Genomic DNA, 12,767 nt, shown 5'->3' with positions numbered 1-12,767 from the left:
GTGTAATACGAGGCCTACCAAACAGGTGTAAGCATGCTGCAAGAAACAGTGTATTGGCTGTACAATGTATACAAGAAACAAAAACTGTCTGCGCTTCTTACCCTAATAAAGTTGGCAACAAATATATAAACATAATATAAATGAGAGGTTTTGGTTATATGAATTGGCCAAAGCATAATTAAGCTCACCCGCTTAATTATGCTTTGGCCAATTCATATAACCAAAACCTCTCATTTATATTATGTTTATATATTTGTTGCCAACTTTATTAGGGTAAGAAGCGCAGACAGTTTTTGTTTCTTGAATGCAGCATGTGGTCTAAATGCAGTTATTATCCCTAGTTATAATCATGGAACCCAAAAATTTTATTTTGAGCTATTTGACCAAACATTAACTTTCTCGGCCAAGGAACTTAGAAATGTCTGTCAGGTAATCCTTAAAGGCAACTTTCACCACCACTGCTTTTAATTAACACTACCTATAGCTTGTGCTTGTTTGTCAATCAGTGTAGTTGTTGTATAGATGTTTGTTTTGTTTAAAAGGTCATCCCGTGGAAGTGAAGATCCGTCCTGATCATTTCAGCAATTTAATAATCACAAATATCTGGATATATTTAGGTTATACCCAGATAGTTGTTTTTTTTCTTACTAGTATATCATTAAAATTTAATTTAACGTATATTTTTATGACAGTTTCAACAAAATATAACGTTTTCAGGCAGTTGCATATTAGCCATTTATATAGGTAATCTAGCTATTTTAGCTCAGTCTACAACACTAACATCATGACTACTCATCACGCTGCCACGTGGGAAACAACAGAATGGCTCACTCTAAATCACTCAGACCCCGACAAGCAGGGTTACTTTAGCAATGCCATAAATCAGCTCAGTGTGATGCTTCAGCAAAGAAAGTTTCCTTATTATTATGACTGCCTACAGTGGCAGCCAATAATAATAGTAATAATAATAATAATAATAATAATAGTATACATATATGTTGGGGTTTTAATAATCTTTATTGCTTACACAATGACATGGGCTTATTTAACATATAGAGCTTGGCATTTTATTTTTCAGCTTTGATCCAGCAAAGGTGTCTCCTACTGACCAGTCTTTCATCAGACAACTTGCATGGCCTTAAACAGGCCGCTGTGTGTGCTCCTCAAGGCTGGGTGCCATCTTCAATTGGTGGCCCTGAATAAACACACTAACTAAAATTAAATCAGCGTCATTTCTGCAGGGACGTTCCCTTCCAGAGCTACTTGTAAATCACTTTGGCACTGGAAACAATAAAGAATGCTAAATGTTCTAAAAATGTTACTAGCAAGCCAGGCACAATGAGTGTATAAGAATAAATGCCAAAACTATTCAGTCATGATCTGTAGAATGTTCAACCTGGAACACAGGACACTCTGGCCTTTAACATGATTTGCTGAATTATACCTCCCTTTTTGTGTACAGTTCGATTCTCTATTAGTAACTAATAAATGTATATAAAAGTACTTTGTAAGAACTTTCATATGAATTTATTTAAGAAAAAAAAATAATCAAATGAGAAGCTGCAGGTCACAGCTCCCAGCGAGGTCCGGGGGGGGGCGGGGGGCACACATGCTTCTGAAGTGGGACACAATACGAATTTAAAAGGAACCTCTCAGATATCAGATACATTAAAGTACATATGATGGCAAAATCTTTTTAACAATGAGAAGATGAAGTCAAGGTGTTGTGGATAACCCTTAAGAAAAATTACTGCAGTTTTTTTCTGAAGTAATACTGCAGTTTTTTGGACATGAAAAACTGCAATACTGCACATTTACTGCACGTTTACGTCATTATATTGCAAACCTACAGTTGTACTTCAATGCACTGTAGCTTTATTGCATTTGTACTTCCTTACAAAAACAAATGCAGTAAACCTGCAGTAAATGCGCAGTAAAAGTGCAGTATTGCAGTTTTTTCATGTCCAAAAAACTGCAGTATTACTTCAGAAAAAACTGCAATAATTTTTCGTAAGGGAAGGATTTATGTCAAATTAAGGCATCAGTTAGAAAGGAAATGCATATGGCTAATAACCCTACAGCTATGCATTTCAAAGTACAAAATAACACACGAACAAGTGAGGGAGAGGGGAGACCCAGTGGTATGGAAAAAATAAACAGTATGTATACATTTGTCAAAGTGCGTTGATATGCATTCAAATAAAAACTTAAATTTTGGCATTGGAGTGGCCCTTTAAGTGATTCTAAAATCTTCTCTATTCTTAAGTCCTTATTTCAGAAAGAATGTGATCTGTTTTCACAGATCTAAAAACCATCAAGAGAGTTTGCACTTTCCTTCCCCTAAGGCTATAAGCTCGAATTCACCACCTGCAATCAGATTATAACACTTTCATGTGAGCAAAAAAAGTAAAAAAAACCCTGCAGCGGAAGAAAACACAAAACGTGAGAGCCTTTCCTTTTTCTTCCACAAGCACTAGTCAAAACAGTAGCTAAATTCATATAAACACGCTGATTAAAAGGAAGTTTAAAACGCATGCAGCCTCTCTTTGAAGACAAATATGACACGCCAGGACCCCAACCACCATGCAAGTCCTGACACTTTCTCAATCACTGAATACAATGCAGGGGCAGATCAAAGTGAAGTTTTACCCTCTCAGAGGAGCACACAACACACAAATGTATTCAGTTTGAATTATTGCTATTTATTCCACAAAGAAGTGCTGTAACCTCCTATAGATTGTAGAAGGACTAAGACTGGTATCTGCAGTCTCTATTCAATCATATTAAGCATTTGGTGTATATCACGCACCATGCTGATGTCATTTCCCGGTGCTCCGTCATTAAAGGATGCGGCAATGCCAGGGGTATAAAACTATGGAGGTTGTGCCAGTTCGGCACAGTCATCTATAAAGTTAATGGGTCGGATCAGGAGATCAGTAAAATCCCTTTAAATGGCCCCAACGGGCAGTGGTGCTACATGAAGCCTGATCATCCTGTAGGGTTTTTTTTATTTTTTATTTTGTAGAGTCTTCATGTACTTATACTCTGCCGAGCTCAAGCCTTGGCAGCAATGGGCAACTATATCTCACAACTTTTTCCTAATAAATTCTAAATAAAAAAGTAAAAATAAACACACACAGGGCGGCCCCTTATTTTAAAGCAGCCATGCCCTATACGTGTATAGTTGATTTTGTAAGTATCCCTCGTTAAATGTTTATTTGTCATTGTTGATGAGTCAGTCTCATTAAATGTATCTTATGAAACGCCATATATTTTGGTATACCACTGCGGCCTTGCTCTGCTTTGTGCATCAAAACTTACAGCAGCAGCCCTTAACCCAAAAACAACCCATCATTTTAGGAGTAGTTTAATGAAAAGGAATAATTACAGCAATCCAATGAAAATGAATGCACACAATAACATTAGTATTTGAAGTCCTAACGGATCTTTAAAATTTATTCTCAACAGAATGACAGGAATGTAGCCAGAACATGAACCTGTTGTCTGCACACAGTAGCGTTGGTGGAGGTTGCACATAATAACATTTAATGTGATTTGGTTTTTGTGCCCTGAACTAAATGATGTCAGATTGTCTTTTTTTTTTTTTTTTTTTTTTTATTTATTAGCACAAACCCTGTATGCTCTATTAAAACCGCTTGCCGTTTATGACATCTGTTTTATGTCTGGAAAATCCACTTTTCACAGGTGTCACCAGATGTGGCTTTTTTCTATCTAGAAAAGTATGATGTAACCAAGCCAAACAGCGACAATAGCAATCAATGTACAGAACACCGTAAGCTAAATAAAATACATATATGTCAATATGGACAGGTCCAAGACCAAGGCCATGAATATATCATATGTGTTTTATACGGAATGCACAACAATCTTGGAGAAAACCGTCCAACGCTTGCTTGGGAAGACTACAGCCCTAAAGTGATCTTTTAACTTATTCAGCTTCATCCTAAACGTCCTTCTAGAAGTGTGCACTGTAAATTATTTAACTGTTCCCGCTGATCAATAATTAACAGAACCAAGTAAAAAGTAACATTAAGGGGTGAGGTAAGCTCATGAGGGATTGGTAGAAAAATAAATAAATAAATAAATGTAAAGATGGACATTAATACTGCCTAGAGGGCAACATGAGATCACTGACTAGTCTAGAGTGCCCTTGGCTCCAGTTCACGTATGAAGGTCTGGTGTGACATACAGATACTAGTTTATCCAACCAACTGTAGACAAAAAAAATATTAATTAACATTATTTTACCCTAATGCTGTGCATAAACAGATTACAGGAGAAATCGTTATACTCTCTATAATGCTCTATTTTAGTCTATAATTTATTTTCTAATGCGGAGTAGTTTAGAAGTTTAGATGGTACGGTTCTTTTAAAAGAATATTTCACACATTGTTCACTGCCAGTAATAGAGAGGACAAAACGTTTTGTTGTATTGTTGGGTCTCAAAATTAATTTCAAAAGTTAGCAATCAGATTGTGCCTACCAGGCGCTTCCATTGATTTTGCTAAATGTAGGACGGTGGAGGAGGCGAGACAATGGAGTTCTAGAGCTCAAGCGGCAGCTGCTAGTGTAGAAAATGCTTATAAAGTACTTTAGCGTGCATTGTTTCTTTAAAAGTCTCCCAGGGACACTAGAGTGATCAGGAAGAATGGATATATATTATTATATATATTAAAAACAGAAAGCGAGGTTTGCCAAATTGACACTTTATGTAATGAATTTTTATTGTTGTTTCCACTGTTAAAGTAACAAATCTGGTTATTTAACATTCGTGTAGCGGTTTGGGTTCCTACCTTAGGTTTTTTAATTTTTTTTTTTCAAGTGAGACCAGTAACAATAGAGAGATTGTTTGGCAGACCAGCGGAGTTATAAGCCCTTAAGAACCTATGAGATTGGAAATCGTATGCAACTCAGCGACTGTCCACCCCAGAGCACGATTACAGATTTGATCTTAAATCAGAGGTCAAAGTAGTAGCCGCTGCTTTACTCCAACTGTGCTTTAGAACTGCAGCCAGGAATCTTTTGATAAATTAATCCTAATGAACCCAAACCAACAAGCTAACAGCAAGAGGTTGATCGGTCAAATATCACAGCGCTTATTAGAATTTGGCAGAGCCCTTTGTAATAATGCAAATTGTTACACACATAGCCAGCTAGATTTATTTTCTTTTTGTAGGTCCGTGTTGGGATTGCTTTGCCATTATTGATAATCTGTATAGAGCTATAACCACACGTTACTCTATAATCTATATCAGACTATCCCCATTTCACTGCTTGGATGAGTTTCATGGCACAGAGGGCTGTTAAACCAGCCCATATCCATGCAATTTCTAAAGACGATGGAAAAATGAACCATCATGTTAATGTTTGATGTCCTCATTAATGCATATGAGTGGATTGCATTTTAAAGCAGAATAAGTGAAAAAAACGCTTAAAAAAAGTGTTAATAGGTGAATGCTGTATTTAGCCGCCAAAAGCTCAGGACAGCGTTAAGTTTGCTATATCATCAACAGAGAAAAGGTAATAATGCCTGATGACATAAAAGGGATATACCATCCATCATATGCAGTTTAGCTTTTATACCACATACTCACGGCATGTTGATCACAGTTCTCCTTTTCAACCAGCCAATTAATTACTGGTGCTATAGGGAGCCTTCTCACCCAAAAGGGAATATGCCACTGAAAACCTGAAGATATCTCAAGAGTAATGATTCGGTAAGAAGAGCTGTAGACCGACGAGCTTCCAGTCCTATAATGACCGCACTAAGACACTGTGTTCTGGTGCAATACCCTAGAACATGATATATATGCTGACAGGTACAGAATGATTTCATGAAACAGGCCAGCTTTGATACTGTTGCAAATTACTGTTTATTAGCAATCCCTGTTATCAGCAAAACTACTCACATATACTGTATATTTCCATGTTGGTATATAATATAGGCAAACGTTATATAGAATAGGGTTTTTGGTTCTCCGCATCCAACAATGGACGGCTATAGCAGCTCCGTAAAACTGTACTGTATTAGTGTACTAACGCCGGCTGGTGCATTTACTTATGGCAAACCCGGAGCAATTCTGGGGCATAGTGGTAAATTTGGAACCCATACCATAACAACTAGTTGACCCTGCATACATGGTGGTTTTGACTTTCAACAAAACTGTTCTGATAGATAATCATCACGTTTATGCAGCCACCAGCCTGGCGATATTATCCTAAGATCATGTTATAGTCTTGGAATAAAATGCAAATACCTTATTACACGCTGCATACGTTCAATATGTTCACCACCAAAGACGCAAAACAATCCACAATCCCCCCCAAACAAAATATTGCTCTAAACTGCTTTGTTCTGCACTAAAAGAAATGCGGACAGTTTCTGCATCCTTTTTCCTTTGTTTGTGTGTGTTTTTTTGTTTCAAACAAAGTAACCACTTAGAAAAACAATAACATTTAGACAAAACAAATAGTCAATCTTAGCAGGGATCTAGGAATCTATTATGTCACAGGAAAACAACCGACAAAAGAATGTAATCCAGCAGCAGCCACGTTTGGAGCAATTACCCTTACTATGCATAGGAATGCCAAAGAGATATATTATGACTGTTGTATGTTGTAGGTTTTTCAAAACACTTATCTGTGGGGGCTAAATGCATATTCACATATCCTTACATGGATCTACTCGTATGGGCTGAAGATATAGATATATATAATGTATGTATGTATGTATGTATGTATGTATATATATATATATATATACACACACACACACGTGCATACATTTAATTATGCTGTCCCACCCTTCCCTCCCAGACTAAGGCATGCTCTGTTGTAATGTGAAGTACTCTCCATTTGGCTCCACACCTTTCACTATGATGGCATGTTAGCCAATTCAGCACTCCAGCGTGCCAGTTCCACAGGCAGGTAGCGGCAGGCCTCAGGATTAAGGGAGAAAGTAGGCGCATGCACACTAGAGCAGTTAGTACGGCCTGTCATGACGCAATCACTGGCAGGCAGAGCTTTTGAGTATAACACTGCTTGTTACACTGAAAAACTGGCCACTGGAAGCAAATTCTCTATCCCTGCGAAGGCATTAGGTTGTCCAAACTATCATATCTTACTGAGCATGGGGCTTTTGGTAATTACTATACTCGACCCGTCCTGTGCCAAGCTAAATGTAAAAAAGTACTAATTGCATAGTATATAATTTCACAAGTTACCTTTTGGCTGGTGATTTTTTTATGCATATATTGTTTTTATATAGGAGGTACAGCTTGAAGAAACATATACAGTTAAGAGGAACAATCATCCCCCAGTTCACCATAAAAAATATATTTGTTTCAGAGAAGACTGAGTTTGAAGAAGTGTTCAAGTGAGTAAAGACTAAGTTTGAAGAAGTGGGCCAACTTTGTCGGGACCCCTGATATCTTCAAAGCAGACCCCGCATCATATTGTACAAATGATGACATACACATTATTTTGAAGATCCTACAGTTTAAACGAGCAATGGGTGAAGCAAACGTATAGACGCGCTGGAATGTCCACCTACAGGCTACCCAACTCATCTCTACCGGCTCTACAGTCCACTGCGACCCCATAATGCCATTGGAACACCAGCCAACTATACAGGCTTCTGTGCCGGGAGCAGCAAAGGGGAGAGTTTGTTAGAGTGGTTCTTCACCATTCTTTTAAAACAAGGAGATAAGTCGATTCTTTTAAATGAAGAATTACTCTGAAATAAAACAAAGGTTGTGAAGACCACATTGGTTTGATTATTAGCTCTACATCAGACTATGTACCCTGCTGAGGAATGGCTATTGCCAATGACTTACTATAACTAGGAAACCAAACCCTTTCTAATCTATAGTCACTAATATTATACACATATTAAAGAGAATGAAGAGTGTGCATAATCAACCTCATTCCGTGAGAAAAATATTAAGTCTACTTTTTAAAAGGCTCAATCTTTTCTACACAGCATAGTCCTTCTAGGTTATTTTTAGCCATTCGAAACATTCGTACAGACTGTCTCTGATTTTCAAAGGTATTAGTTAATGGAAATGTGCTTCCGCTGGAAGTTTCTGCTTACATTCAAAGAAAGTCATACCTCTCACAATACAGGAGACCTCTGGTTATAAATACATCTTCTCACCACTTAGACAAAGCAGTTGTAGTCCTGACTTGTTTGGAACAAATGGATGTAAATAAATAAAACTAAAAAATGTGAAATATAACAAAGTCCCCACATCTCCATAAAAAGTGACTCAGTTGTGCAAAGTTTAAAAAGGGGATCTTATCACCACAGCAATCAACATTCTTGATCAAAGGATCTAAGCTAGCTTTTCTTACAAAGATTGCCCCAAGCATTGCATTTAATCAGCTATATTAACAGCTTAAGGCATAAGTCTACTACACTGAACAGTATTCAGCAGTATTTACCTTATGTGTATTGGCTGGATATGCAATCGGAACTCCTAATCACTTTAATTAGTACACATATCCTCCATACTATATTATCCTTCAAAACACAGCACCTAGATAGGAGTCCAAAAACAATTCACCTCCATGTTTATCAATATACAATTACTTGGCAATTCTATCTAGCTCTTAAGATAGCAAGTCGTTTTACTTCTGCATTGTATTTTATCTTTATTGGATTAGTGCTAGAGAATTAAAAAAGACACACACAATAAATCAATTTCAGAAAATGTTTACTTATCTAGAACAATGATTATATCTGACTTGTGTGAGACTATCCATCTTATTCTACAAACATTGGCCAGATAAAAAGGGTTTATTAGGACTTTTTTTCAAGAGTTTGAAGAGATGAACGACTCCCTGAAACCACCACCCGTTAAAAAGAGCGAATCCCAGGGAGTTTCTTCTACAAAAACAGCCAAGATCTCCATGCAGAAATGCACAATGTATTAAACGTCATCCCACTTATTGAGCTATACATTATACCAGGTCAACCAGTGGGTAATGCAAAACTCCCACATTGCCGCCGGACACCCCCCCCCAACACACACACTCTCTGTTCATACCCCTGTGTGCATGTGTCATAAGGAACCCCATTGATGCCAGTGCAGGATGGTGAGAGATCAGTTGAGTGGCATGGTAATGGAAGCTACAGCACTCAAGTTTTGTTGGTGCAAAAGCACCCCCCCCCTAATTCTAGTATCTTCTACTAACACCAACCATGAAAAAAGTCATGCAGTCCTATCACTGGCCTATATTTTGTGCAAAACTGGAGCCAGTGTGTATTTGATCCATAAATACACGCAAGAATAGATCAAACTCGATGATGTGCTCATTGTCACAGCTACAAACAGGTTACATGTATGGAATGGGGAACGCGGCCCATTTTGCCAGATGTCCCCAGTTATGCCAGGTCAATTCAGCAGTTCTCTTCCTTTAAGACACACAGTTGGGAAGTTCAACTCTCCGGGAAGCCTTATTAGTGCACACTTAATTAAAAAAAAAATATGCATACCTTCTGTTTTTTTTTTCATTTTAATAAAATACCTTACCAGGCTATTAATTTGAGCCATGTTAAACGGAATTTCTTAGGGTGCTTAACAACCTAGAATCAAGAGGCCATTTAACCGACCTCCACACACGTTGCAGCATGTCATAATTGGAGTACAGGGTCTGGCTTGGATTCTCCTTAAAGGCATTGCAAATGAGCCACTTAGGAAATTGGTTTGAAGAGCTGGAATTTTGCCTCTATCTTAAAAAAATAATAATTAGCAGTTCCAGGGGCAGTCAAGATAAACCCTGGCTCAACAACTATTAAAATAAAATGGCTAGTTGTTTCTCCATGTCACTAAAAGAAAACCAGTTAGAGCCTAAAGAGATTGGTCTTTATAGCCAAAGTAACATAGTAATATGAGATGTCTCCATTGTAAAGTCACACATTTAGTTATCGAACCTAATAAGTTGGGAAAGCATGCATGTCATGTGCTCTGGGTTTAGCAGCACCCTATGCATCCGGGCAACATGAACAGGACAAGGGGAGATTGTGGAGGATACAGTGTGCCATGGAAAAACTAAAATAAAAACTATATATACTTGACTCTTCATTATACATAGGCTGAAAATAAAGAAGCTAGATGCAGCTGCTTTGAAGATGCTCTATTACATGTTTTACACCCTAATGGGTACATCAAGCTCCATCCAAACTAAAGGCGATCGTCACTCCCCAGTCTTAATTTTAAGCAGCATTTCTGTGACAAATGTTACTATAGTGCCTGCCACCTGGTATTTTTCTGATGTCATGGGTAAAATCACTAAGACAAGTAAGGGCCCCATTCAATGAATGCTAAAGTCACTGAGCTCCCTCTTAAAAGTTTCCACTAGTCTCCAATAAACTAATCCCAAAATCCCAAAGTTTAGTTTCAGATAAATTTAGGGATTACTTAGTATTCATTCATTTTTCCATGAAAAAAAAGTGTTGAATATTGACTTAAAAGCACATGACAGCCATCTTAACACATATGATAGCTGAATGACCCTTTTAAATGATCATTCTGCAGAATCCCCTCACCTCCATCTCCATCTCCTAGGCTTGAGGAGATGCCTTCAGCTGACTGCATGCCCTAATTGTCAAAGGACATAGATACATAGAATTTGATAGCAGATAAGAACCATTTGGCCCATAAAGCATGAGTATGATGCTTCAAGTCCCAACATACACCACAGTGGATACTAAGCACTTATAGATTATGGTCTGTATTGCACATGACTGGGAAATATTGAGTAGAAGGCAATATGAATTGGGCCCACAGCGCATTAAATGTATTTTTGCCTATATAATTTCCTTTTTTTTCCCGATTTTCGCCATAGAACATATATCATAAATACAAACACATTTTTTTTACTATTTCTAACTTTTTATTCATTTATTACTTCACCACTGACATGTAGTCTGTTAACCCCTTAAGGACAATGGGCGGTCCCTAAACCCATTGAAAACAATGCATTTTGAGCCCATACATGTATGGGCTTTGTCATTAAGGGGTTAATAAGCAATGTTTATCACTACATCAAGCAATGTTTGTCAGTCATGAGTAATACAAACTGCTTCACCAAATAGCTTTAAATCTATATTAAATTAATAAAATTACCATCTTAAATTATTTATATACCTGCTTCCAGTTACTAGTGTAGAGCGGTGTGTCCATTATATGAGGTTTCGCCAAAACGTATGCATTTATCACTTTAAGGTACTGAAAAACTGGTTGTTGGCATAGAAACTGAAAATAGCTTATTGGGGGTTCTTTTTGTGTTCTTTATATGTGATTAAACAAAAAAATTGTGTGAATAACCCTGTGAAGAAACAATAAACTGATACATCTGAGTTGTGTTTACTAACATGCTATAAAGTATCAAAGTGGGGTATTTAAATGAATTCAATTTTCTTTTATAACTAAGGAGGCATGGTTTGTTCTTCCAGCTTACAGTATGCATTGAGTTTAAATGAGCAGTACCAAGAAGCAAAGCCATGTGGAGGAGATCCCATGAGTACTGCAAAGGCTGATACACTAATGATAACACTTAAAGCTGCCAGCCCTAGATAAGCACAATGGGACTTGGAAATCTATCTCCTCTAGTGCCTCAGGCACCAAACCTATGTGTGCTCTGGGGTGTAACTGTGTCTTTAAATTGTCCAGCTCTGCTTACACAGCAATACAACAAGAACACAACACAGTGGTGGGACACTGCACTGCCCCAAGGCCAATGCTTATTACATGAATGTGGCTTCATAACCCCAGGTCACAAATATTACAATCAGTGGTTATATACATTCCATGACCTTGGGAATTATTATGCTGACATAAGAGCACTATAAATGATTACACTGTAAAGCTTTTACCACTGATGGCTACACTGCAATTTGTACTAATGGTTAAACAGATGGGACACACAATAATCTCAGAATTTAAAGCAAGACAACAGGCTGATTGAGACACAAGACAATGGACTGTTAAATAGCCGATGAGCACATTGCTTGCTTCTCTGTACCGTGTCTCACCTGGGGTTCTGGTCGGGCTTGAAGTTCTTCATCAGGTGTATCTTCTATAAGCACTTTGCTTTTGTTGCTTTTCCACATTATTGTGAGAAATCCCAAGGCCTGGATAAGGAAAGTGTTATTAATGTAGGCTGTCCAGTAACACGAGTGTGTACATATACTGTATAGATGACAGTCAGGAGTCCAACTTTATAGAGGACACAGCAGGCGGCTCAGTAACTCCATCCTGGAAACAAGAAACCTCCTGCTCTTGCTGCACTTCTAATTCCACTAATCAGGCTGGGGTAGAAGGAGGAGAGAGAGCTGGGAAAATAGGAGGAGGGAAAAATGGGAGGTGGACACAGACAGGGAGGTACTGAGAGGGGAATGAAGCAAGAAATAAATGCAGAGACACCAGTACACAGTGCTGTACATTGGCATGTTAGGACTACAGCTTCCACTATCTTAAGGAAGCCTTTGTCTGCCTGAGACTGGTGGGATTCGCTTGCAGTGCAGTGTAAGAACACTGCCGATTGCTTACCCCCCTGTTAGAAGACGTGCAGGCAATGGCTGGAGTAACATCAGAGATCTGGGATGGGGGTGTGACGTCACGGGTGCCCCGGGAGCAGTAAAGGGGGGGGGGTGATGCAAGTAGCATCGCAAGATCTTCCTGCTGATTAGTAGTCTAATTAACTTAGGTGGGAATGGAAAAAGTTTGGAACATGGCTGACTG

General features: G+C 38.2%; 1 protein-coding gene across 1 annotated transcript in view; it reads right to left on the bottom strand.

Moving 5' to 3' along the window:
• TDRP (testis development related protein) overlaps positions 1-12,383 on the bottom strand; it is a 42,784-nt gene extending 30,401 nt beyond the window's left edge. The window contains exon 1 of the mRNA XM_053459997.1: positions 12,059-12,383. Coding sequence (XP_053315972.1) covers positions 12,059-12,136 — 78 coding nt within the window. The 5' untranslated portion in view covers positions 12,137-12,383. The remainder of the gene's footprint in view (positions 1-12,058) is intronic.
• Between the last annotated feature and the right edge of the window lie 384 nt (positions 12,384-12,767).

The sequence above is a fragment of the Spea bombifrons genome, chromosome 3 (assembly GCF_027358695.1).
Source record: "Spea bombifrons isolate aSpeBom1 chromosome 3, aSpeBom1.2.pri, whole genome shotgun sequence".
NCBI lineage: Eukaryota > Metazoa > Chordata > Amphibia > Anura > Pelobatidae > Spea > Spea bombifrons.
Note: the sequence above shows the minus strand (reverse complement) of the source record. Positions and strands in the feature narration are given on the sequence as shown.